The sequence below is a fragment of the Neofelis nebulosa genome, chromosome 3 (genome assembly GCF_028018385.1).
Source record: "Neofelis nebulosa isolate mNeoNeb1 chromosome 3, mNeoNeb1.pri, whole genome shotgun sequence".
Classification (NCBI taxonomy): domain Eukaryota; kingdom Metazoa; phylum Chordata; class Mammalia; order Carnivora; family Felidae; genus Neofelis; species Neofelis nebulosa.
The window spans coordinates 40632150-40659706 of record NC_080784.1 but is presented as its reverse complement, the minus strand read 5'-3'; the positions used below and the strand labels follow the sequence as shown (position 1 = coordinate 40659706).

At 42.6% G+C, this 27557-nt stretch overlaps 1 protein-coding gene and 1 long non-coding RNA gene across 14 annotated transcripts in view; one reads left to right on the top strand and one right to left on the bottom strand.

The window, feature by feature from the left end:
• The window catches only part of CSGALNACT1 (chondroitin sulfate N-acetylgalactosaminyltransferase 1), a 354851-nt gene that overhangs the window by 288643 nt on the left and 38651 nt on the right, over positions 1-27557 (top strand). For all 12 annotated transcript variants that reach the window (XM_058720460.1, XM_058720464.1, XM_058720462.1 and 9 more), the window contains one exon: positions 20966-21182. In XM_058720460.1, the coding sequence (XP_058576443.1) occupies positions 20966-21182 (217 nt within the window). The remainder of the gene's footprint in view (positions 1-20965; positions 21183-27557) is intronic.
• On the bottom strand, positions 11508-13905 carry LOC131506657 (uncharacterized). 2 transcript variants are annotated; one of them, XR_009259083.1, is made up of 3 exons: positions 13610-13905; positions 11713-11819; positions 11508-11628 (listed from the first exon to the last, which is right to left on the bottom strand). It is a non-coding gene; the product is annotated as an uncharacterized LOC131506657 (long non-coding RNA). The 2 variants fall into 2 exon arrangements; XR_009259085.1 differs by lacking the exon at positions 13610-13905 and adding an exon at positions 12757-12825.

The following is a 27557-nucleotide window of genomic DNA, read 5'->3' as shown; positions in this document are numbered from 1 at the left end:
CATTCTTCTCGAAACTAGAACAAGCAATCCTAAAATTCATATGGAACCACAAAAGGCCCCGAATAGCCAAAGTAATTTTGAAGAAGAAGACCAAAGCAGGAGGCATCACAATCCCAGACTTTAGCCTCTACTACAAAGCTGTCATCATCAAGACAGCATGGTATTGGCATAAAAACAGACACATAGACCAATGGAATCGAATAGAAACCCCAGAACTAGACCCACAAACGTATGGCCAACTCATTTTTGACAAAGCAGGAAAGAACATCCAATGGAAAAAAGACAGTCTCTTTAACAAATGGTGCTGGGAGAACTGGACAGCAACATGCAGAAGGTTGAAACTAGACCACTTTCTCACACCATTCACAAAAATAAACTCAAAATGGATAAAGGACCTGAATGTGAGACAGGAAACCATCAAAACCTTAGAGGAGAAAGCAGGAAAAGACCTCTCTGACCTCAGCCGTAGCAATCTCTTACTCGGCACATCCCCAAAGGCAAGGGAATTAAAAGCAAAAGTGAATTACTGGGACCTTATGAAGATTAAAAGCTTCTGCACAGCAAAGGAAACAACCAACAAAACTAAAAGGCAACCAACGGAATGGGAAAAGATATTTGCAAATGACACATCGGACAAAGGGCTAGTATCCAAAATCTATAAAGAGCTCATCAAACTCCACACCCGAAAAACAAATAACCCAGTGAAGAAATGGGCAGAAAACATGAATAGACACTTCTCTAAAGAAGACATCCGGATGGCCAACAGGCACATGAAAAGATGTTCAACGTCGCTCCTCATCAGGGAAATACAAATCAAAACCACACTCAGATACCACCTCACACCAGTCAGAGTGGCCAAAATGAAGAAATCAGGAGACTATAGATGCTGGAGAGGATGTGGAGAGACGGGAACCCTCTTGCACTGTTGGTGGGAATGCAAATTGGTGCAGCCGCTCTGGAAAGCAGTGTGGAGGTTCCTCAGAAAATTAAAAATAGACCTACCCTATGACCCAGCAATAGCACTGCTAGGAATTTATCCAAGGGATACAGGAGTACTGATGCATAGGGGCACTTGTACCCCAATGTTTATAGCAGCACTCTCAACAATAGCCAAATTATGGAAAGAGCCTAAATGTCCATCAACTGATGAATGGATAAAGAAATTGTGGTTTATATACACAATGGAATACTACGTGGCAATGAGAAAAAATGAAATATGGCGTTTTGTAGCAGCATGGATGGAACTGGAGAGTGTGATGCTAAGTGAAATAAGCCATACAGAGAAAGACAGATACCATATGGTTTCACTCTTATGTGGATCCTGAAAAACGTAACAGAAACCCATGGGGGAGGGGAAGGGAAAAAAAAAAAAAAAAAGAGGTTAGAGTGGGAGAGAGCCAAAGCATAAGAGACTGTTAAAAACTGAGAACAAACTGAGGGTTGATGGGGGGTGGGAGGGAGGGCAGGGTGGGTGATGGGTATTGAGGAGGGCACCTTTTGAGATGAGCACTGGGTGTTGTATGGAAACCAATTTGACAGTAAATTTCATATATTAAAAAAAAAAAAAATAAAAAAAAAAAAAAAAAAAAAAAAGAACTGCTCTGTGCTACAGGGTAGCCCCTCACCACATATGGCTATTTAAAATTAAAATTATATGAAATTTAAAATTCAGTTACTCACTTTCTCTAGCCACATTTCAAGTGCCCAGTAGCCATTTGGCAGCACAGATTAAGAACATTTCTGTCATTGCAGAAAATTTTGTTTGACAGTGCTGATCTAGATGCTGAGCAGTGAAGGAGAGAATGAAACAGAGCAGTAGTTAATTCTGAGCTTTGTGTATATGTGTACAGGGATACGTGTGTGTGTGTGTATTTAATGTGAGCAACATAAGATATTTAGAGCTGGTGGAAAGAGCTCATGTGTCAATGCATGTGTTTTACCTCTGTCCTATCAGGTATAGTGTACAGAAAAAGATCCCCTCCACTCCTACCAGCATTTTTTACCCTTAAGGAGTTAATTATTTTGAATACATCAGGGTGTGTTAAAAATTTACGTAGGAAGAGAAAATATTGTTTCATCCCTGTATCTCCATAATTTGTAACTTTGCACATAAAATGGGATTGATATATGTTTGTTGACAAATTCCAAGTTGCTTTGGAGCACCAGTGTTCTAGTGATGTAATGCATTCCATAATCACATAGCAAAATGAGCTGAGCACTTTCCATGCTCCAGCTACTGTGCTGGTTGTCGAGGATATAGAATGAATTTTGACTGAGAATGTATTTATGTCCCCAGATGTGCACTCTCTTTCCCAAGGGTGCTTCCTAGGCCCACTTGGGTGCTTCCTCACACTGTTATTTGGGAGTCAAGGGGAGTTAGGGAAGCTTTGCCAAAGTCCTTGGTCAGGGTAATCAGCTAAAGGTCTGTGATGCTATATCCCCAGCTGCATTGCACTCCCTAAGTCATACCTGTCCACATGTGGTTACTGAGTTGCTGAGTGCCTCCCCATTTGTTAGGCCTAGGATGTAGCCAAAATTTTAAAATAAGACAAAACCCCTATTCTAGTTGGGAAAAAGACATTGTAAACACACAAAGATAAAAACAGGATAGTGATCAGTAAGGTGCTGACTGGGAGTATGGGGCAGATTGTGAGGGGGAAAATCCAAAGCACAGAGGGGCTCAGCAGACTGGAGCAGCGGTCAGCATGGCTGGATGGGAGAAAGATGTGACTGTAAGAGTCATTGTGATTTTATTAGCCACACGTGAGAATCTGTCACATTCTAAGGCTAGTGTCTGATTACTGACAGCCTTTAGCATTTGGAAAAAGAAGTTTACTTTGATGTTTCCAGCAATGGGAAACATTTTAGGTGATTGTGCAGGGATGACCCTTTGCAGGTGGAACCTACCAAGCGCATGGCCCTGGTGTGCCTCTAATTAGTGAGCAAGACCCAGAGCAGTGGAGAGTGGGCGTGGGATGCATTGCTCCTGCCTGCACTTGATGCTGTGTGAAAACTTCAGTTTAACCATTTAAGAGGAGTAAAGATTCCCCCTTGGCCTCGCCAGTGTGGTCAGGTCCAGATCTCACTACTGGGGTAGACTTGGTGGGATGTGAAACAAGAGGAACGAGCCCTTGCTTGTACTCATTTTTCTCCTCAGTGCTAGATGTCAGATCTCTAGCTTAGAGAATTAAAGATACCCAGTGATGCTTCAGCATCTGAGCTGTTTGCTAGGTTTGTATAAAATACACTATCAGAATTTAAGGAGGCAACTGAAATATGCATTGCTGTAGTTATTTATAATTTAAACTTAGGAAAGTAAGCCTACAATATTGAGAATTATTCTTTAAGGGCTCTGTCACAAAGAGGTACCTCATCCTGTTGTTTATATCACACCTGTTCTTTATGAGTCCCAGTATGCAAGAAAACTCCTGAAGATAGGCATTACTGTGATTCATGGACAGGAATCTTCTTCACCCAAGTCAAGAGATGTGGCTCTGCCTTCAGGTTCTTGTTAAATTTCATAGCTTCTGAGGGAACTTAATGCAGAATACTAACTGTCCAGGTTTTCTGTATCTGTATCTGCATGAACATCCCTTCATTCTGGGTATTTGCTTGGTTATAATTTTACTTCTTACGCTTTTGAACTGTATTCCTTTTGTGTGGCACCAAATTTCTTTGTAAGCCTCAGTTATTACAGTTAAGATATCATAAGCAAATGTAGGAGAATAAGACAGAATTAATGAGAAAAATCAGAGGGATGAAATATCCAGATCTTACAATACAATAATAATGGAAGAGAAAGAAGAAGAAATCCAGCTGTATCAAATTATTGACATTAATAAAACCAAAGACCAGGCTACAGGGCACCTGGACCACTGACCCCCAAATAACACTTTGAGAACCCTGGTTCTCACCATGGATTGAGTCCTCCAGTCTTTAGAGGCCTTCCTCTTGGTCTACTCAGAGAAGAGACTCATATGAAGAAAGACAGCCTGGAGTCTTTTATAGCAGTGGCCCTTGAGGTGCCTTATCTATGTCAGTGACAGCTGTGAAGTCTGCCATATTTATTGGAGTGGACGGGGCCCTGGACCCAGAAGACAATTTTTACACATGTTTTATAGATGGGCCCGTCTCCAAGTGTATTTCCACCTGTCTCTTCCCCGTTCCATCTCTACATCATAACCAACCCCATCTCATAAGAGCAGTCATGCCTGAGACCATGCTCATGATGTTCTCATGCTGCCAGTATTTCGTCTTCACATTTTTTTCATGGAAGTGTCCACTGTCCAAACACTAACCACCTAAAATGGATGTTATATAATAGGGAACACCAGGGCTTATCAAGATCATTACTGGTAAGCACATGGCAAAGATGCACCATGTACTTAACGGCCCTTTTAAGGAGAATGACAAGTGCAGAGGGCTGGTTCTTTCCTGGTTTCATGTTGTTCACTCCAGTTTCATTTGACTATGAAGCTTTCGAGGGATAAAAACCTGTGTCACATTAGGCCCCTGCAACATTAACACTCCTTTACTGATGCAGTTTGGAGTAATAGAGCAGTTCAGTGGTGGAGAAAGGGGAGGCATTATTTCTGTCATTACTTAACTCCTAGCATCACTCTGAAGAGTACTAGTGCCCCGTGACTGTCTGTCAATGACTTTGCCTCCATTTGGGAATCCCTAGATGTAGAAGCATTGAAATTATATTCCCCTAGAGCAGTGCTTTTTAACCTTGCCTGCACATTACAATCTCTTGGGGTGCACAGGCTGCACTACAGACTAATTAAATCAGCCTCTTGGTTGGGGGCTGGGCATCAGTATTTTTAAAGCTCCCCAGGTGATTCCAGTGTGCCACCACAGTTATAAGCCACTGCTCTAAAGGAGTTGGCAGATCTAGAGCTGGAATAGCCTTTCAAGGAATGATTCTTGAACCAGTACCTGTTCCAGGGGCTGGTTCCTGGAAATTGTGATACTCTTTGGTAGAACATCATGAAATATATTTGACCTCTCAAAGGTACTAGTACGTGACCTTTGCTGGGGTGAGAGAATGCAGGTCTTTCTTCCCACATCCCTAGGTAATATCTCTAGGTAATGTCCCCAGGTAAGATATTGTGTGTTATACATGTACTTCTATCCACACTGCAGTCCCTATGAGATAGGTCTTTTATTCTGGTCATCCTTATTTTACAAGTGAGGACACAGGAGTAAAGAAAGGCCCAGTTGCTTGCTCAGGAATACATAACTGGAACTTGAACCTGGGAACCCTGGCTCTGGGGTCTGTGCTGCTGTCCACTGCCTCTCAGTCCCCACAGAGAGAGTGAACATTGATTCATTCAATGATGAATGAATCAACAATTTACTGAGCACCTATAATGTGCCAGGCACTAATCTAGGATGTCGAAGCACACTTACACTTTTATTATTGAACTAGGTTTGGCTTAACAGATACCAGACTGTGTACCACTGTCAGAAAAATAAAGTCGATTGTTTCAAAATAATTATCCTTGGTAGATGTTCTGAGTATCATCTCTTCTATATCTAACAACCTTTTAGAGCAAGTTAACTATTTACTGGAATGTATTTTTCAAAATCTCTGAGACTTCCTTTTTGATCCATGGATTATTTAGAAGTGTGTTACTTAATTTCTAAGTGTTCAGGGATTTTCTTATCTTCCATTATTAGTTTCTACTTTGAATCCATTATGATCAGAGAGCACACTCTGTATAATTTCAATTCTTTTCAAATTTTTGGTTTGTTTTATGGCCCAAGATATAGTCTGTCTTATTGAATGTTCTATGGGTGCTTGAAAAATAAGTGTATTATGCTGTTGTTGGGTGGAATATTCTCTGTGAGTGAGATCCTGTTGGTTGATTGTGCTGTTCGTATCTTCCTGATTTTGGGTTAGTGCAGGGAGAGGGGCCAGCACGGTTCCCCAGCGACTTCAACCTCATTGGGAAGAGGGTGCATGGGACAAAAACCCTGGCATGCCCTGGGTCGGGGCACTGACCAAGAAGCCATTGGCAGGCAAAGCCCTATCCAGTTGGGGGAAGACCCCGTGGCCCCATAAGGACACGCATCCACCAGGAGTGGGCCCATCAGGAAGAGCTGGGAGCCACGAGCCCTGTGTGCCACCCGGGATCCCGGCCAAGCTGCCAGCACTCCTCAGGGACTCTCTACCCGCTATGCCAAAGCTGTCTAGTGTCCAGCCAAGTAGCCCCGGGCCCAGCCTCTTCCTCCAATGCCCATCATGGGAAATTTGGGCGGGAACTCTTCCCCACGGGAGGTCTCGGGTGGCTCCAATGCCCACTGCAGCACCTCGCGTGCCTCCAAGGGCCTCAGTGATTCTGACATCAACCTGAGTGCCCTCCCACATTGGAGAAAGTGGCGCATGGGCCGGCAAGAAAGAGGACCCCTCTGGGGCCCATGGAATCCTTTGAAGGAGCCACAGGTGACCTATGCTTTCCTGACAGCCCACTGCACAGGGCAGATGTTTAGGGACATGCCAGCCCTCTGGGGCGATGAGGGTGTCCCAGTCCCACAAGCTGGCTGATGTTGCCCTGAGGCCAGCCTCCCCATCGGGCCCATGTGCCCTGGGGCCTCCGTCTACTTGCACAGGCAGCCACTCACCTCACATGGTGGGGGAAACAGCGAGACCCTGGCCATGAAGACGACGTCCCACTGAAAGACACAAGGACACCTGGGATGTCTGGTGGTTCTCTCCGTTGCTGACAAGGGGATAGATGTTCCCAACGATAATTATAGAATTGTCTCTTTCACCTTTCATCTTCATCAGTTTTTCTTCTGTCTTTTGAGACTCTGTTGTTTGGGGTACACACGTGTAGGATCATTGTGTCTTCTCCGTGGATTGAACCTTTTATCATTTTGTGATGTCCCTCTGTCTCTAGTAATTTTCTTCATTCTTGAAGTCTGCTTTACCTCACATAGCCACTCCTTTTTTGTTAATGTTTGCATGATATATCTTTCTCCATCCTTTTTCCTTCAAGTTACCTAAGTCATTTATTGAATTTGAAGTGAGTTTTTTGTAAACAGCCTATCGTTGTGCTTGTTTCTTTCTTAACCACTCTGCCAGTCTCTCCTTTTACCTGGTATGTGTGGACTACTTAGACTCAAGATAATTATTGATATGTTAGTTTCTGTCTCTCAAGTTAACTATTTATATAACCAAGGTACATTTTTATTTTAGAGAATTCACCAAGAGATTAAATGCAAAATAGGTATCAGTAGCTACTTAACCAAGGGGTCTTTGTTTATTTGTGTGATGTTATAGCCGAAGTAAAAGTTTTATATCATCTACTTGAAAGGTTTTCTAGGTTAAATTTATTGTAGCCATGCTGAATTTTATGGGGTTTGGGGGTCTCAGCTGCCAACATTTGTCCATGTGTTTTGTGGATCCAGAGCTTCCTTTTTTTTCTTAGAGAGAGAGAGCTGCGCCTGTGTTCCTGTGGGGGAGGGAAGGGGCCAGAGTGAGAAGAGGAGAGAGAGATTCTTAAGCAGGCTCCACACCCAGCATGGAGCCCTGTGTGGGACTCAGGTCAGTCTCACTACCCTGAGATCATGACTTGAGTTGAAATCAAGAGTTGGGTACTTAACAGACTGAGCCACCTAGGAGCCCCCCAGAACTTCTTTCTGAGGAAAATTTTAGTCCTATCTGGGGAACTCCTTCTGCCCAGTTCCATACTCAGGTCCAGTGGCCTTACATTCTGGTACATGCCTAGTGAGTCACAAGGGGATGTCAGTAATACTATGAGCACAGTAACTGATAATGTTTTCATGTGCTGTTAGTGAGCAGCATAGCACATTTATGTATTTACATGCTATTATGAAATACGTTCCAGTTATTATTGCTGCAATACAAATTATCCCAGAATTTAGTTGCTTGAGGTCATCATTTTCATGTGGTAACAGATTATATGGGTCAGGGAATCAGAAAGGGCACAGTGGGGATGGCTTGTCTTGCTACAGCATGTTTGGGGCTCCATCTAGGAAGGCTAGAAGGCTGGGGCTGACAGGTAGGGGCTTGAATGGACTTGAATCATCTGAATGCTCATTCACTCCCAGGTCTGGCAGCTGGGCTATGATGTCCTGAGGACCAGGACTGCTAACTGGATTGCCTATGCATGGCTTGTCCTTGCAGTGTGGCTTCTTGATAGCATGGCAACCTCAGGGTAGTTTAACTTCTTATGTGTTCCAGAAAACAAAGTGGAAACCACATCACTTCATGTGCTCTCTTAAGCAAAGCAGTCACAGACCCACACAGATTGAAGGCTGCAGGGTACAGTAGCATAGACCAAATAATCCATCATGACTTACTTGAGAAAAAATATTTAGGGAGTACCTTCTACATAGGTTAAATATTATCTATTTTTATAGATTTTCTAAGTTAAAAAAATTCCTTATATTAAACTGTCACTGGAAAACCGCCTGTCTTATAGAGCACATTGTTTTGCCTTCCTATGGAATTGTTTCTGTGCTTCAATATACATCAGTGTTATGATATGTTACTAAAGTTGCTGTAGGAATTTTATAGAGACAGTGGCTCTCTTAATCCTAAGATTACAATTGTGATTCTTCTGAACCACATACTAATTTAACTAACAAGGGTGATAAGTGTATTGGAAGAATATAAACATGTTTGTTTATGTTTAGGATGGGAAAGGATAACAGAGCTAAGGTCTTATCTTCTGCTGCAGAGTGAATACATAAGAATGAAATGGAAAAAATTAGGAAATAGAAATATAAACTGGTTAAAAAATTGTATTTCTTTTGGTTTATTGTTATTTCGTGGACCCAGTGAGTTGTGTTTTGTTAGTGCCTGTGTTGTACATTTGGGGAAACTGAAGCTTTGAGAATTGACTTTGTCCAAAGTCATAGAGCAAGTTAATGGTTGAATGGAATTAAAATTCATGTCTGTCTCTCTCTTGGGTCAGATTATCTCTGTAAGATCTTTCTCTGGCTTTGTTATCAAGTGTCACTTTATGACTTGCTACCTCACAGGGGTTCAGTATGACCAAAATGTAGCTTGGCATTCTGAGCAGATTAGTATATTAAAAAGGATGCTCCTGTTGGGCTGACAAACCTCACAGCTCCCACTAGTATTAAAGTTGTTTCTTAGTGTGCTTTTTACCCCAAAGGGAAAACACTTTTTACTCTCTCATTACATGTTGTGTTTTCCCTTGGTGATCAGTGGAGATGTGTATCTGTGTCTGTGTGTGTTTGTAAGGACGTGGAGGAAAGTGTGCATAGGATTCAGTCTTCCAATTGAAAGCTAACCTCAATGGGGGAGGGGGGGGTCTTCAAAACTTTACACTGAATAGAACATACATTTTTACAGTTTAAGATTCAGATTGTTAAATTTTTCTGACAGTGGTTGCCTGAAACATAAGAAAATCCACAAACCAATATCCAAACAAAACCCAAAAATCTCTGTGGTGCCAAACAGTAAGTCCTCCTTAGTGTAACTCACAAGGCCATTGTGATTTGGAACCTGCCCTTGAGCTTCATGTCTTGCTGTGTCCTTCACCTGGCCCCTCTCTCAGCCTTACTGAACTTGTGTAGTTTTCTGAATGTACCATATTCTTCTTCTGTGCTATTGTACACCAATGAATATGCTGGTCAGCCTGCCAGCCCTCGCACATCCTGTATGGAGTCTGCCTACTACACCGTTCTCCTCCTCAACATCGCTCAGATGCTTGCCTCTCCAGGCAGCTATTCTTAAGTCTCCCAAGCAGAAGTAGGGGTTTCTCACCATCACCCCTGGCCTTAACCACAGTGCTGTAGCTGCTCGTTTCTGGGAGTCAGTGTTTTATTCATCTTTATGTACTGTAGTCTTTTACCAATAGTGGAAAGTGCTTTTTGAGGGATTGTTGAAGGAATGAGTGACTGAATTTATGGGTTAACAGAAGCATATCCCATTATTCACTATCCTCTTCCCCTTACTTACTACCCTTGTGTCCCTGGAATGTTTGGAGGACATGATATATCATTCAGATTTCACTGCCAAGGTTTGGACCTTGGGATGGGAGCTTAACTGATTGAACCACCCAGGCACCCCTAGAATCTGTATTTTCTAAAGCTTTCCAGTTTCTACTGGCATAGACAAATACAAGTCAACTCGTGTCTATTATGGTAGAAAATTGTGACCTATATTATAGGTCTTCTGATTCTTTTCTTGCTCTTCAGCCTGCTGTGGTTTATATGTAGTTCAGAAGTTCCACAGAAATATACGTATCTTCCCCCAAATGTCTAATGACTCACTCTTAACAGCCTATTTTGTAAAGCTAAAATGAATTTTTACCACTGACTAATTAGATGAGTTAGTCAAATAGAATAAATACTTACAGGAGATGCAATTTCCCTGAAGCACAAAGCAGTTGATGTTGATGCTTTGAACATAGACTGTGATTCAATTTTTAAGACTAGGAAGTAGGAACCCTGTGTCATTAAATATCTTATTTAAGGTGGCACAAAGTGAACAGTGAAGCCAGAGTTAGACCGTGAGTCTCTGGCATAGGTGTTGGCCAAACACAGAAGCTGTCAGCGACAGCCAGGAGACTGGGTGTGTCTGGCAGAGGGAAGGAAAGTGTTCTAAGTATGAACTATGTTAGTGATTGGGATGTAGGTGTGATATGGTAAAGGGCTTTGCTAACCAGGAAGGTTATGAGGGGGTGGTTGTAGTCAGATTGAAGGTCATGGTATCTGATAAAGGGCTATGGGATCAATGTTTTAAAAATTCCAGTCGTTATTATGCATTAGAAATGGATTTCTCCGGGTGCCTGGGTGGCTCAGTTGGTTGAGCGTCCGACTTCAGCTCAGGTCATGAACTCGCAGTTTGTGAGTTCGAGCCCCGCATCAGGCTCTGTGCTGACAGCTCAGAGGCTGGAGCCTGCTTCGGATTCTGTGTGTCCCTCTCTCTCTGACCTTCCCCTGCTCACGCTCTGTCTCTCTCTGTCTCTCAAAAATAAATAAAAATGTTTAAAAAATGTTTTTAAATAAAAAAAAAGAAATGGATTTCTCAAGCAACAGTTAAAAAAATCCTATTACAATATTCTAAAAATTTCCTTGACTTAAATATTATATATGTTAATTTGTGTATTACCAGGCTTTTTACCAGAATATTCAAGAATCCCCATATCTCTGGATCCACAATGATGATTTCTAAAAATGAGTGATTAGATTCAGCCTCCAAGCATGTTTAAGACCAGTGTAGAGCATAGCAAGAGTGGGGCTTGCACCAGAGCCCTGACCTGTCTGACCAAAAGCAGGAATGCATTAAATGGCTAATGGGGCAGAGTGGGATGACATAATAATATAATAGTAGTAATGACAGTTATTAAGGTTATTGCTATTGCTGATATCACTGAGTACTTCCCATGTACCAGGCATACATATTTGCATGTATTAATTTATTTAATCTCTACAACAGCTCTATGAAGAAATAGGTATTAATCCCATTTCTTAAAGATGAGGAAATTGCTGTCCATGAATGAATCAATAATACACTAATCTTCAAAGGTGAACTTTAAGACTGACTTTCCTGATATACTTTGGAAAGTTGATTAGCTTTCTGATGTGATCTTTATTGGTGTTTTTCTGTCCTTGATAGTCAATCTTGAAAAGAAAGGAAGAACAGAAAAGAAAGAATTATAAACACCCATTTGATGGTAAAGTTAAGTTACCTTTAAAGAGACTTACCATGACATGCTTTGAAATGCAGTGATTGCCCATCATCTTCGAGCATACCATTTGGAACCTTGAACTGGCTCCTTATTTAACTGCTATGAAGGTCTTAGTTCACCTGTCTGTAAAAGGAAATGGGTAAATGGCTTACATCATTAGAAGGCTTTTTTTATTTGTCTTTAGTTTTTGAGAGAGGTTAAGAGTGTGAGTTGGGGAAGGACAGAGGGAGGAGGAGAAGCAATCCTAAGCAGGCTCCACACCCAGGGCAGACCTGACGTGGGGCTCAAACTCAATAAGGGGCTAGATCTCACTATCGTGAGATCAGGACCTGAGCCAAAATCAAGTTGTACGCTGAACCAACTGAGCCACACAGGTGCCCCTAGGAGACTTTTTTAGAACTAAGATGAAATTTGTGAATGTGGTTTGAGAAATAGACATGGGTTGGGGAATGTAAATGCAGTACATCCTCTATTTTGGCAGTAAGTCACTTAAGTAATTGTGTACAGACAAGCTCAGCGGTTGACCAGAGACAGTAACACTGTCACATATTCTCTGCTCTTTAACCTTTTAACTCCTTCTCATTGCTGCTACCTATATCTAAAGATATCTGCTTTTCCACAGCATCCTGGATGTACAGTGTATTGGCAGGAAGTTCCCCAGCTATTCAGAAACGTGCCCCAACAATGGCCACTCTGACTTCCCTCAGATGTTTGTTCTGGAATCCCTGCAGAACTCCCTACTTAGTCCTCACTGCTGTTGTCTAGCCCCTTAAACTGTCTTTAGTTCAGGGAGACATCTAGTCTGTGTAATTTTTCACCATTGGTTTCTTAAAGTTATGGAAAGAGATGGATCTACTATTTCTTCATAACAGGCCACAGTCCTTGAAGAACTCAGGGTGAAAAAGAGATCTGTGTAGTTGGGGATCTCAAGGGGCACATTATGTGGTCTGGCCAACTCAAGGGCATAGAGAGAGGGAAAGTGCAGAGGCCAACTTCCAGGGCAGCCACATCTTGGGCCTTGTCATCTCCTGGAAGAGCCCTGATTTTTCATTAAACTTACACATCATCAGAAATCCATTTTTCCCCATGACTTCTATTATTACTTCTGACTTCACTCTCCGCATTGTTCATTCATAGTCTGAGCCATTCCGTGCCCTTTGACCTTCCTTTCCTTAGGCCTTACTCCTCCCTTTCTAGCCTGGAGTCCATGATGGATTCCTTTGGCCACTTTCTTCCCAGCCCTCCACACCTGTCCTGCAGAGCCCAGTCCTAGATCACTGTCTTGCCCCCTCCTCCACCTGTCCTTCGTGCTGCTGGAGGAAAGCCCCTGAAGGTCTATGTGTGCTGATATCAGTACAAATTTCTGATCTCCAGCCCGGCTGCACTTTGTGCTATCTCCCATCCTCTGGCCACCATCCAGGCTCCCAGCACCCCTCTCAGGGCCCATATCCACCCTTGGTCCCCTTATGACCTGGGAGGCCTGGCCTCCCTCCCACTTCACTTAGTGTTAGTTCTCATGCCTTTGTTTGGCTTCTTGCCCCAAACCTGCACTACCTGCCCCTTTGCTTTCTTATTTCTGCCCTGCTCTGGAGAGCAGGTGATACTGCTTTGTCCAAGGCCATGTCCTTTCAAGGCTGCTGGTCCCACATACCTCCCACTTTCTCATTCCATCTGTGTATCCTCATTGCCTACTTCTCTTTGTTCCTTCCTCTCAACATATGAAGGGTTGTTTCTTTTTCCTATTTTTTGTAACAAAAGAAAACACTGTCAACTCTGTAAGTTCCCTTAGTTACTGTTCTGTTGCATTCATTCCCTTCTTAGCCAGGCACCTTCCTTCCCTCCCTCCTGCCCTTCCTTTTTGCAAGGGATTTCCATTAGGGATGCAGACTTATTCTGGTTGTCCTGGTGCTTACCTTGTAGTGGTGGGAACAGTAATGAATAGGCAGGTGATGGATGAGAGGTGGCAGAGTGATGGGGCAGGGTGGGAGTGGGGAACGAGACTAGAGAGGGCCTCTTTGAGGAGGTGGCTTTGTGAGAAGGATCCAGTTGTACCCTGGCCTGAGGGAAAGCATCCCAGGCAGAGGGGAAAGAATGGGCAAAGGTCCACAGGCAACAGTAACTCAACAACTTGAAGGAAATGAAAGGAAAATGTTCAACTCCCTCAACTCATTCCTGCCACTTCATCTGTTATCATCCTTCATGTCTGGCTTGCAGCTCTGTCCCTTCTCTGAAGCCCTCATTGGTGAGGTCACCAGTGATCTCATACTTGCCGTCCCGTGGGTCAGTTTCATCCTTGTCGTACTTAACCTTGATGAGACTTGCACCACTGCAGTCCCGCACTCGCTGGCTGCCTGTGCCGCCTTCTGCCTTCTGTGATTTGTCTCACTTCTCCTGGCCTCTCCACCTCCCTTGCTGATGCACACACATAACTCCTGTGGGGTTGGGACACCCCAGGCCTGCATCCCATGCTCCCTCTCCTCTCCTTACAGACGTCCTGAATGGTCTGACCCACACCCACAGCTTCAGCTTGCAGGCTGGGGACACCCACCTCTGTGTGTCCCAGAGAAGCCACTCTGCTGCGTTTCAGTCCCCCTCCAGCGGCTCCTGAAATCAGCCTCTCCAAAGCTTGACTCAAAACCCTTTTCTCACCTGTGGTTGGAGTCACACTGCCTTTCTCCCTCTCCCTCACTTGCTGTCCCATTTTCTAACCACGTTTTCTTGAGTTTTTTCCACTTCTCATCATCTCCCCTGGCACTGTCACAGTTTAGGGCTTTGTCATTTCTTGCTGAATCATTGTGCTTCTCTCCTCATTGCAATCTGATCTCAATCCCTGTGGTCCCTCGATGCTCTGCTCCCCACCCCGCTGCTGTAAGGTGATGGTGCTGAAGTGGTCCCCGTCTCCCCTGTTAACACCCCTGAGCTTCAGGTCAGAGTTCGTGCCCATGAGGATGACCTAGTGGGCCAGCATGGTGTGCCCTACCTGAGTCCCCCCAGCTTCACTTCCTACCTTTGTCCCAGACCTAGCTTTTTGCACTCCAGCCTTGCTGAACTGCCTCAGGTTTGCCATACATAACACATTGGTTTTTGCTTTTTTCTATCTCTTAGCTTATGCTGATATCTATCCATAGAATGCCCTCTCTGATTTTGCAGTCTTGGCAAACACCCACTCAGTCTTCAGTTCTGGTGAAACATCTTTTATCAAACTGTTTGCACCTTCCGGCAGGTAGACACTTCCTCCTTTCTGTTCCCTTACACCTTAGGTAGACTCTCTTAGGTGCTTATCATACATTTATGGCTGTGCTGTTTACCTATCTACCTTTCTCTCTGAAAGCACAGCGATTATGTTCATTTTTATATTTCTAATATAAAACACAATCCACAGTAAATAACCCATAGGAAAAATCAGTAAGGATCAAAATAACCATGTCACATGAATATGAAGCCTGTCAGGCTGGCGGGGACCTGGTGAGGATCCCAGCCCACCGGGGCGCTGGAATCATAACATGCCTTTGCTTTCCATTTATTGTCTGACATCTGAGAGGTTTCATGAAGTGACAGGTAGGTTGTAGTCTTGGGGGGCGAAAATGCCTCTGAAAAGAAAGTCAACTGTTAGTAGAAGTGATAAAATAAGGAGGAGCTCTAAGTAAAGTGAGATTCTTAGAAATTTCTGATAGATTAAGAACCAGGTGATGAATTTGCATAGCTCTATAACAAGAACAAATACATACCAAATGCAATAAATAGAAGTAAGACGAGGCAATTCAGGAGTTGTTTCAGCAAGGGCATCAGTCAGTGGTGCAACTGTTTCTTATCAGACGAAAGAAATGTTTGGTTAAGGCCGAAAACCACAATAAACTTGCGTTGGGACACATCCAGAAGTTACTGTGAACGGATGCACTGTGATGCAGCAGAAAGCAAGGCTCATACAGACATTACCCTACCTGAGGAAGAGCTTTAGAGTGGTCACTTTTTATTCGGTTTTTATGGGGAGAATTTCTTACGTAGAGTACCTGAGCATTTGAAGGTTCAGGGCACTCTCAGGAACATCTCTTTCACAATGTCAGATGTCTACTATTTTCCCTAAGAAAACAGAGCCAGCAACAGATGGCACTAATAATGTCTCGTTTATCCCACAGGGTCTGGGAATGAGGTACATATTCCTGCTAAGCAGAATATTCTAACTGAAAATCACTAAAGCACCAGAATAGTTAAAAATTAATGTTAGGAGTAAAATCTTTCTCGGGTATTTCTGTTTGTCTTCTTGAATAGGAGTAAGGAGAATATGCTCTTACAGTGATATATTCAAGGCAAGTTACATGAGTGTTTTTTCTTTGTATTCAGTGTCTCAGACATTTTAATTAAAAACAAATAATGTTCTGCCTCCCCCGCACTGTTGTCAGGAGACCACTAGGTACTACTGTCAGCGTTTCTGCCAGTTCTAGATCCCCTTTTCCCATACACTCTTCTTTTGTTGGTAGAAAGATTTTTTTATGAGAATTCCTCTTAAAATTTACTACTTTGAATGTGTTGTAGACTATGAATTTAGATGATTATTGTTTAATAACTGTTACAATTGTGCGTGAAAGTAAAAGAAAAGTTCTAAGGGTGGATGTGAAGATTATCTGTGGGTAAATGAGCCAAACAGTGGTTTTTATGACAGACTTTATATTGTTTATTCTGACTTCTGCATGGTCCTGCATCTCTGCTCTGAGCTGTTAATGTCGAATATGAAAAGTGACCTCTAGGGAGCAAACGCTCACACATGGTATGTTCCAGTCAGGCATTAAAAAGTGTGGTGAACACAGGCAGATCACAACTGCCCTGTGACTCAGTTTATTCACCTGTAGAATGACAAGGCTGGCCTAGATGATCTCCAAAGTCCTTAGGGGCCAAAAAACTAGTTCAGCAATGAAAAGTTTAAAATCTCTGAAGACCAGAGTGTTTGGAGGATTGAATGGCCACTTTGGATTGAGAACGTCATGGGAATCCTCCCAAAGGAGAAGGGTCAGATTTAGGAGGGCAAAAAAGGTAGACTGGTGGGGAAATGTGTCTTGAGAAAATTCAAGGCCTTTTCAGCAGTTATTGTGGTAAAGTATACGTAAAATTTACCATTTTAACTATTTTTAAGTGTACAGTCCAGTGACATTAAGCATATTCACATTATTGTGTCACCATCACACTACCCATTTCTAGAACCTTTTCATCATGTCAGACTGAAACTCTGTGCCCATTATTTACTAACTCCCCATTTCCTGCTCCCCCAATCCCTGGTAACCACCAGCCCGCTTTCTGTCTCTAGCAATTTGACTAATCTAGATTCCTCATATAAGTGGACCCATACAATATCTGTCCTTTTGTGTCTGGCTTATTTCACCAAGCACGTGGTTTAGGGTTCATCCATGTTGTGGCATGTGTCAGAATCCCATTCCTTTTTAAGCCTGGGTCGTAGTCCATTGTGTGTGTCTACTGTGTTGTGTCCATTCATCTCTTGGTTGAGGTTTGGGCTGTTGCCATCTTTTGGTATTATAAGCAGTGCGTGTATGAACATGTGTGCACAAGTATCTCTTCAAGTCTCTGCTTTCATTTCTTTTGGGTACATACCCAGAAGTGGAACTGCTGGATCATATGTTGATCCCATGTTTAGCTTTTTGAAGAACTGCCAAACTCTTCTCCATTGTGGCTGTACCATTTTCCCACCAGCTTTTCAGGAGGGTTCCAGTTTCTCCAAGGGGAAAAAGTAGTTGTAAATGCTCATTGTGAAGCAGCTTGCCTAGAGCCCATATTTCTCGTGAGGCAGGGATAAGGCCTGCAGTTAGGATAGCACACTGAGGTCACATTATGGAGGGTCTTGAAGGCCTGGACATGGAGTTGGTACTTTATTCTCTAGGCTCTAAGAAGCTTGTGAGAGAGAAGCAGGATTAGAATGGTACTGTAGGAAGGCTGAGGGCCACAGGATATGTCAGGATGGATTGGGTCCTGGAAGTAGGACACGGGTTGGCAGAGGATTGTAGTTATTGTGCTGGGAGACCTGACCCAGGCTCCATGTGGGAAGGTAGGAAAGGCAGGGATGACAGTGGAGAAACTTCTGGGATCAGCAGTGCAGGACTGGGCCACAACCTATGCACGTATATTGAGTGAAGGTAGCAGGAGTGTGAGGGTAAGGAGTCGTACCTCCTTGACCTCCAGCATCTTGATTTCTGAGGTCCTATGTTGAGGACAGGTTTTAGAGAGGGGGCCTATGTCTGGTTAGCTCCTGGCCTGCTAAAGGGACAGCCATTTGCTGCAGACCAGGGAACTATACCTTGGATGCCTGGAGGTATCCCCATGTAGTTGGTCATCCTAGAGTCTGGTGTCCTTGAGTAGAATAAGATTTTACTTACAAGCACTAAGAACCTTGCTCAGGAAACAGAAACACCAAACTGAAAGTAAACTTAGCATCTATGGAGAGAAAGAAGGGGAAAGAGGGTGCCAGTTAGGGTATCTAAACCAAAATCTAAGCTCGCTGTGAAGTTCTTATTTTGATCTCTAATTAACATAATGCATAAAAATGATGCAATCCTATGCAAAGCTGGTTTGCTTTGCATTTGCTGGTGTGCATGCCACCTCACTGGCTGAAAAATCATTTCTGTCTCAGAAGGCTTCTGTCCCCCTTTTCTCTCAGCCCCTTTGTGTTTCCACCACTGAAGATTTCCAGGAGGCACAGGGATCCATTAAGGAGTGGTCCTGTGTGTTACAATCAGACTGAGGGGGCCTGTGTGCAGGTGTGGGAGGATGTGCCTGCGGGTGTGGTGGGTGGGTGGCTAGGTGTGGGTTTTAGTGGACACAGGTTGCAAGAGAGTTTTAAATAACTTATTTAAAATAGAGGGAATTAAGAGATCTGAATCAGATTTATAAGACATCATTAATTTAATTAGGCAAAGTATGGGGAAATACGCTAAAAAGTTGATGTAATAACTGTTTCGAGTCATGGGATGTAGAAGACGATGAGGAAGCAGCTGACATTGTGGTGAGCAAGATTAGCCTGGCTGCTCTGGCCTTCCCAGTAAGGAGTGCCAGGCCTGGAAACCATTTTAACAAAGCTGCCACCCTGTCGCACCCAGGCTGATGATACATGCTCTGCGAAAGGCAGCTCCTCTTATGTGCTGGAGAATCATTATGATAAGAACTATTACATTCTCTGGGTTCTTTGTAAGTAGATGTCCATCTTCTCAGATGGGTTTGTGTATGTTTCTACCTGTATTCTCAAATATGTGGGTTCAGATGTTTTATGATTCTTATCCCTATCTAATGCTGAGAAAGAAAGTGACTCAGTTAAAAAACAATCTTTGGCTCACATACGTTTTTATCTGCATGTTAAACTGTCAGCAGCCTTTTGCAGGTTTCTTGCTGTGTGAAAAAGGTATGCTTGCTGACCCCAATAACAGAAGTTTGACAAGGCACAGCCAGCGACCCCTGGCAGGCCCGTTTCAGCTGTGCAGACACACTCCATTAGCAAATGCAACTCCTTGCTGACTTGCCCAGCCTTATTTTTGCCCTGGAATTTGGTGGTTTCCCCAGCTGCTGTAGACAACAGTTAGAGGTGGGGAAGAGCCTGTTTCCTCCACAAGCACGAATTGCCTGAAAGAATTAACAGACTTTGAAAGGAACCACTTCACGTTTTCAGAGAAGTCCTTTGAGCTTCCCAAGAAATGAACCTTCTTCTTTCTTCCATGAATGACCCCTGCAGGGACTCTGGATTCTGTTCCAGCATGAGCTCAGCAAAACCTCTCTCAGCTGCCCTGATTCTCAGAGCCATTGAGCAGTATGCCCTGTTACCCAAGGAAGCGATGGAGGCTTCCGAAGAGCAGTCAGTCCTTGTAACTCTGTGCTCTGGTCCTTAAATCATCCGGACTGGCTGCCAGCAGGTTGCGCATTTGGAATCTTGAGGCAGGCCCCTGGGACAGCTGTGAGAAATGAGACTACCTTGAAAATCTGCAGTACCAAACTCCACCTCTTTGTGGCACCTGAAGGAGATCCAGACTTTGAACAGGATCAAAGAGACTGTAAACAGGAAAAGGGCTGTAAAAGGAAAAGCTCCTATTCTGCAGAGAGTGAGGAAGAGAACCCAGCAGTGTTTGTGGAGAAGTCCTGTTATGCCCACAAGAGAAGAGGGAGTGAGGAAGAAAGGAGGGGTGCTTTATCAGAGGCGTCGAGAGCTATGACTCCCCGCAGGCGGGTATTTCCCTGAGATGTACTTTTGTAGCTTCTCCCAAGACTGGAAGGTGCATTCTAGCTAATGTGGGATTAAGAGGAGGGAAGAAAGATGGAATAGAAAACATGGCAAGTCAGAGGTGAAAGATAAGGGAGCTTATCTGGTGATTGGCTGGATTTTTGCAAGATTCTTCTGACTATAGGAAAAACACCCACAATTACCAGTGATGTTGGACAGGCAATGGGACCTAGGCAGCAGGGAATCGTTTGCTTATTTGATAGAAAAATTCTGTTGGATCAGGCCTTTAGGAGGTTCATCCTGAGAGTTGACAGGTCACAACTTCAACCTGACAAATAAGACCGTGGTGTTTTAGTACAAGTGACATGGTGTAGAGCTCATTTGGGGGTGGGGTGTAAATAGATCTCCCAAGTAGTCTGGCTCTGGAGCACTGAGCTGTGCTGCTCCTCAGAGTTAGGAAGGACAATATGAAATTAAATAAGATGTGCACCTGCCATTGTGTTGGGTATCTTATGTGTTGTGTGCTTTAATGCTTCCAGAAACTTGCACAGCGCCACTCTAAAGTACCCCCAAAATTGCTATGGTCAGTTCATCTGAAATGGCTATAATATCTAAGAGATAATTTTAACATTCTTTTAAAATTAAGTAGGTAGAATAATTATAATATTTATCTAATCATCTTGCTGAAAGTGTGGATAATAGCAGAAAAGAAAAAAAAAGCACGCCATTCCACATCACAGCCAATCTTATTTTGGCATATTTCCTTACAGTCCTTTTTTGAATGCCTCTAGTATAAATACAGTTTTGTATCTGACATTACAAACTTTTTTCCATGTTTATGAAGCTCTTCAGAAATGTGATTTTTAAATTGATGGGATTTTGATTTCTTTGGGGATTTTTTAACACGGGAGCATTTGGGGTTTTCTAATAGTTATTGTATGTAGAGATTTCATCTTAATTTAATGTTTTCAAAGGTGCATTTTGTGCTAGATCTCAGCTATAAAAAACACTCAGCAGCCAAGGTTAATTTTTGAAACTATCCTTGTATTTCTGTTGACAGGGATCTACCGCACCGAAAGGGATAAAGGCACTCTGTATGAGCTCACCTTCAAAGGGGAGCAGAAGCACGAATTCAGACGACTTGTGTTGTTTCGACCATTTGGCCCTATCATGAAAGTAAAACAAGAAAAGCTCAACATGGCCAACACACTCATCAACATTATCGTGCCACTGGCAAAGAGGGCGGACAAGTTCCGGCAGTTCATGCAGAATTTCAGGTGTGTTTGTTGGTACATGCCTCCCTTCCTCACTGTGGTGTGTGTTTAATGCTGATATCATTTCCCGGCATTTCCTGCATTTCCCCTGCCCAATACAAAGGCCCCTTTCTCTTCTTGTTCAACTGTTTTCTTCATATAAAGTTTATCATTTGTATTTGCCTTTCCCTAAAGCAACCAGAAAACTGCCAGACAAGCAGATTTACTTTAAGAAATGAAAATTCGGAAGGGTGGCTTTTCATCAGGATCTGCAAAGATGGCTCACTGCCTGCTGTGTTCAGGCCCAGCTTGAGTTTGGGCTCAGGTTTGGGGACAGCCAGGGGCATGAATGAGGCCTCTCCCAGACTCTGGAAAGCCATCATCCCCATGGCCCGTGGACTTGGATAGAGGATGTGCGCCTTCAGCTGCAGAAAGCCTTAGTTAGTTGTCCTGCTCCTGCAGCGGCTGCCATGGGTTGAATCAGAATCCATTTTTTATTCTAACCTACATCTCCTCAGAGATTAAATTTAGAATTATGCCAAGAAGTTTCCAAGCACTCATTTTTGTAGCTACTCAAGAAGACGAAGTGCGATTTTATTTTCAGATGCAGTAATGTAGTTTTTACATATGTGTCTTCAAGCTCTCTATTGTGCAGTGTTGGCTCTTGTAAGCCGTTACGACTAACATTTCCTACATTGGTCAGGATTAATTAGCTCACTTAGCTGGCCAGCTTATTTTAAAGATTATATGTGTTAATATGTGTCTAATTATAATCTTGGAAGATCAAAATTTATTTTTAATCTTTTATCATTAAGTTCACATTATTAAAAGCTGGTAATGCTCAGTAGAAGGGTGTGGTTGATACTTCTCAAAATTCTAGATAACGAATGAAGTCTTTTTAAAATTTTACATTTGAAGACCAGCCCTTCTCTAAATAAATTTTAGGGTCAGAATTCAACAGTTTTAGAAGAGGCCTTTGTAAATCACCTGGTCATCCCTGACACATGTTCTCTGTGCCATGTAACTGCCTCCTTCACCAGGCAGGCTGCTCTGTTGTTGACCAGCTTCAGATATAAAGCTGGCTATTATTTGGACCTGCAGTCTACCTCCCTGTGATTTATACTCTGTGGGTCTAGTTCTAGCCTCTGAGGAAATGACTGAACTAATCCATTTCCTCTTATACATCATAGGCTTTTAGATCTTTAAAGACAGCTATCAGAATGTCTGTTGTCTTTTCTTCTCCAGGTTCAGGAGTTGTGCCTTCAGTTGTGACACCATGCAGAGTAGGGTGGGCTGATCTTTTCAACTGTTCCTGATTTGTAGGTACCCTCTGCGACCATCACTTGAGTGTTGTCAGTGTCCTCTGACTCCAATAGTAAAGTGTCTATGGAGCTTTGGCTACTCGCAGCCTTCCTTCGGTGTTTCTGTGTTCCCTGCATTCTCTTTAGGATGTCAGAGTGCTGCTGGTTGATTAAGCATGATTTCCTGAGAAGGACTGAACCTGTGGTTGGCACTGGGCATTAAGTCAAATCATTGCTCCCAGCAGCTGGTGTGCCCATTTCTAGCACTAGTTGACAGTGAGTTTCTTTGGCTAGGAAGCTGCCTAGAGCTTGCCAGATTATGGGCCCTGAAATCTGTGTCATCCAGTCATGAAGGCCAGTCACTGTGCGTGCTGGGCTTGGCAAGGTAGAGCTCGTGCTAAAGGAGTGTCTGCTCAGTCCTCTGCGTGGGACTCTGGGGCCTGGAGTAGCAGGATTCTCTTGGTTATATATGACCGGATTGCAAATATTTAATAATAGGAATAAAACTAGAAGAGAAGTATTGTTGAAAAAGATAAAATGACTAGTTTACCAGTCTCCAACATTGAGATGATGAAATGAAATGTAATGTTAATGTTACATTTCTAGTTAAAATATCTAGTTAATGTTTTAAAATGTGGTACATAGACAGGAGAGGGTGGGTGGGAAGGCTTGCTACTTGGGTAGGGTATTTGGAAGGCCTGTGTGTGCCAGACACTTGACCAGATATAGGGGTAAAGAGATGAGCTCCAGAGATGGTGCCTGCATTCAGGTGGACTAGCATCCACTTGAAGGGAGCTAGGAGCTCCAGGAGAAATGGAGACCAGGGGCAGTGGGCCATAAGAAAGCCTTCCCAGGACAGAGGATACTCAGAAACTCTAGGGGTTTCTGAGTGTGTTGGGTCTCTGAAAAAATGAGATGAGAAAGGGTACTCAATCCTGAGAGTATTTAATTCTGTGTCAGAACTAGTAGAGGTGGATTTCAAAGCAGCCAGCAGAGAATGGATTGTTCAGTGTATGACCTTAGGACAACTAATCATAGCAGAAAAAATTTAATTCTTATTGCATACCAGAACGCAAAGTAAACACCGCTCAATTAAATATTTAAATAGAATTAATATAAATATAAGAGTATTGGAGAAAATACAAGGGTCTATTTATTAAATATTTGATATTGTCTCTATGAAATCCCTTCCATCCCAAGATTAGAAGATACTAACTCTGGTTGGCCCTGAAGATGGCATCATGAGTGACTTTTGTTTCCTTCTTTTGAATTCTGGTTTGTAAATTTTTATGTAGTTACCATATGTTTTATGTTTTGTTTAAAAATTCAACGAAAGATTTTATTTTTGGCTGTTATAATTTAAACATGGATTTTTAGTTTATAAAAGTGATATATAGCTATTATAAGATATTTAAACAATACAGAACACAAGGAATGAATTATTTAAAAACTCCCGGCCTTCCCTCCCCCAATTAATCATTCTTAACATTAATTAAACTCCATTATAGGTACATTTCTTTGAATATATGCACATAGAAGAATAACTTGCTAACTAGAAATAATTTAATATAACATGAGATATACTATATATTCTGTTTGTAAATAAATAATTACAATTTTACCTGACTTAATTTATAGAAACAAATCTGAAGTATAACTGAAGAAATTTCTGGTCTTTAAGAAAATGTTTCTCATTTGAATTCTGTCTCTCCCTTGCTCTCTGCCCCTCCCCCACGCTGTCCTGGTCTCTCTCAAATAAATAAACTTAAAAAAAAAACAAAAAGAAAATGTTTTTCTGCTGTAAGAGGTAATTAGTTCTGAAGAGATCTCTGTAAAAAATTTTTTAAAAAAAGGTTTCGCAAAACAGAAAATATTGGAATTACTATGTATTTTTTTGCTGCGTATTTTTAACTTTAGAACAGATTGACTGAAAAATTACAATAACAAGAGGAAATCAGCAGTTATACTTTCTCCCTCTCCTACATCCCATTTATTGTTTTTACCTCATCAGGGTTTGCAGCCTTTACGTTCTGTTTTGCAACCACAGAGCTGGTATTTGGGTGGGTTTTGTGTCCTTGCCAGCAGCCCTGGCAGGAGCGGCTGCAGTCCTGAGGTCATGGTTGGCTATGGTGCACAGACAAGAAAGGTTTTCTAGAAGCATTGTAAATTAGAGGCCCCTGGGTGGCTCAGCTGGTTTGGTGTCTGACTTTGGCTCAGGTCATGGTCTTGTGGTCCGTGAGTTCGAGCCCCGTGTTGGGCTTTGTGCTGTCAGCTCAGAACCTGGAGCTTGCTTCAGACTCTGTGTCTCCTTCTCTTCCTGCACCCGCCTTGCTCTTGTTCTGTCTCTCAAAAATAAATAAACATTAAAAAAATTATAAAAAAGAAGAAGGGTTGTAAGTGCTTGAGAGTAGAGTCTGCTTGTGGTCATTTTAGTTTAAGGATCACTTGGCTGGACTTAAAATCCTCAGGACACTCTTTCCTCAGGACGTTGTAGACATTCCCCTGGCATCCAATGATACTGTGGAGAAGCGTCAGGACGACTTTTTTGGTCTCTCCCGAGAATGACTTCCTTTTGCCTGAAGAATTCCTTCTTTAGTCTTGAATCCTAATAGCTTAATCAGGACAGGTCTCCTCTCAGTGTCTGTTGTTTTCTCTGAGATTTTCCTGTGGTTAATCGAGTTTTCTTTTTTGTTTTGTGGATTCTTCCATGTCAGGAAAATTTTTTGGTGTTTTAATTGTGAATACCTCTCCTGCTCAGCTTGTTGGTGTCTCTGCTTTACAGACACAGTTGCGTATTTCACAGACCTCCCCCATTTATCAGCTTCTCTCTGTTTTGTAATCCTTCGTCTATTATCTGCTTTTACATAGCCTTTCCTTTTAGGTGAGTAATTTGGTTTTCAGATGTCTCTATTTTGTACCTTGCTATTTTTAGTTTATCACTTTTGTCTGTTCGGGCTCTCAACTCACTTTCTCAGCACAGAATGTGCCTTTTAATATGTTGTTTTTATCATTGCTTCTTTGAATTTTTTATTGAATTCACATTATTAAGGAAGTGTGAAACATTTGTAAGACGTTTTCTTCTGTTTGAATTGTATTTTCTTCCAGACTAGGTTTTTTTTTTTTAATGCTATTGCTTTCTTAGTAATATCTTTTTCTTTCTTCCTTAAACTGTGTTACTATTCCTGAAGCACGGTTGTTGTGAGGTGTCTCTTCAGCCTCCTTCGGCATGGCATGCAGATGGCCACACAGGCCATTTGCTCTGACTTTGTGTGGATGGGTTCTCCTTGCCTACCTCCCCAACTTGATGGAGAACTGTTTGTATCCCACTCCTGGCTGTGTTCTGAGGGTAGTGTATTTGTTTTATTTGCTGTATTTGCAGTCTCCCAAGAACACAGGAAGAGAGAAAGAACTCAGTGGAGGCTTTGTACAGCTTTTGTTGAAGATTCCCAATTCCTGTGGCTCTTCTGTGCCCTGGGATGGATGTGAGCTGTGCTAGGCTCACTCTGTCTAGTGGTGGATGGGTCTTTGTACTAGAGTGGAAGATGATTTGGCTCTCAGAACAGGCCCTCAGTGGAGGGCTGAGGCCTGGAACATCAGAGAGAATCAGCTCTCTTTGCTTACTTTTCTTACCTTCACCTATTGTCTTCAGCAGCTCTTTCCACTCCCACAAATCAAAAAGAGGAAAGAAGATAAGGTTTTGGCCTTTTGTTTAATGATTGGCTCTGTGTGTGTGTGTGTGTGTGTGTGTGTGTGTGTGTGTATCTGTGTTATGGGGGTACATGTAAGATGCTTCATCTGTCAGCATCTCCCATCCTTTCTCCTCTTTCTGCTTTTAAGAAGGATCTGCACTAACTGTGGTCACCTTTTTTTTTTTAAGTATTTATTTTGAGAGAGAGAGAGCACACACACACACAAGCAGGGGAGGAGCAGAGAGAGAGGGAGAGAATCCCAAGCAGGGTCCACCCTGTCAGTGCAGAGCCTGACACACGGCTTGATGCCACGAACGTGAGATCATGACCTGAGCCTAAATTAAGAGTTGGACGCTTAACCGACTGAGCCACCCAGGTGCCCCTGGTCATCTTTATTCCTTTGCTCCTGCCCACTCCACCTTTTTTACAGGTGTTCACAAAGTGTAATGAGAACAGCCTTACCGTCCTTCTCTACTTTCCACACAATGTGGAGAGACCACGTATTCTGCTTTGGCTCTTCCTTCACTGAGATCCTGAAGTGGGAGTTGGGACCCCCTGTCTCTCTCCAGACCCAGCCATTCCCTGGAGCCACTTTATCACTGCCCTGGCTGCTTCCCTAGCTCTTCTGGAGGAAGTGTCTAGGACTGGAAGCCACATGAGGGAAGAATAGAATCTTCCGTTTCTTCCACTGTCGTCTTTGAAGATTATGTCATGTTCATTAGTCATTTATTGGTAGCAATACTTGATATTTGCCACTATTTTTGGTACCTGGTTTGCAGTGATCACTATATGAGATTAATTTATTTAAAACATTATCCTTCCACTGCATGCCCTTTAAAATGTAAATGCCCTTTGTCCTGATCCATTTGAATGAGGAATCTTTTACAAGTTGCTTCATATATCTAGGCTTTTGTATCTTCTGTAAAATCTAAGTACTGGTCCAGATGGATCCCCTTGCAGCCCTGACACTCCTTATGACACATAGATTTAGGGCTTTGTTTTGTTTTTCACTTCAGCATTGTTTTGCTAATTACTTACCTAGAAAAGACCCAAATGGCTAAGAATTATAACAAATATGCCTTCTTGGACAGAAGAAAGAGATGTAGAACCTGGAATTCCCCAGAGAGAGTGGCCTGTAGGGAAGACTGGGTCTGAGGAATCAGATCACTTGGGGTGATGACCAAGCATGGGGTAGAATCTGCAAGGAAACAAAGGTCAAGTTTTCATGCTCCAGACCTGTGTTGGGTATGGGTCCTGGGGACAAAATTGATCCCTGGGTACATAGAGTATATGGACTAAGATATTTGCTCTCATTATTTTATTTTATTTTATTTATTAAAAAAAATTTTTTTAATGTTTATTTACTTTTGAGAGAGAGAGACAGAGGGTGAGCAGGGGAGGTACAGAGA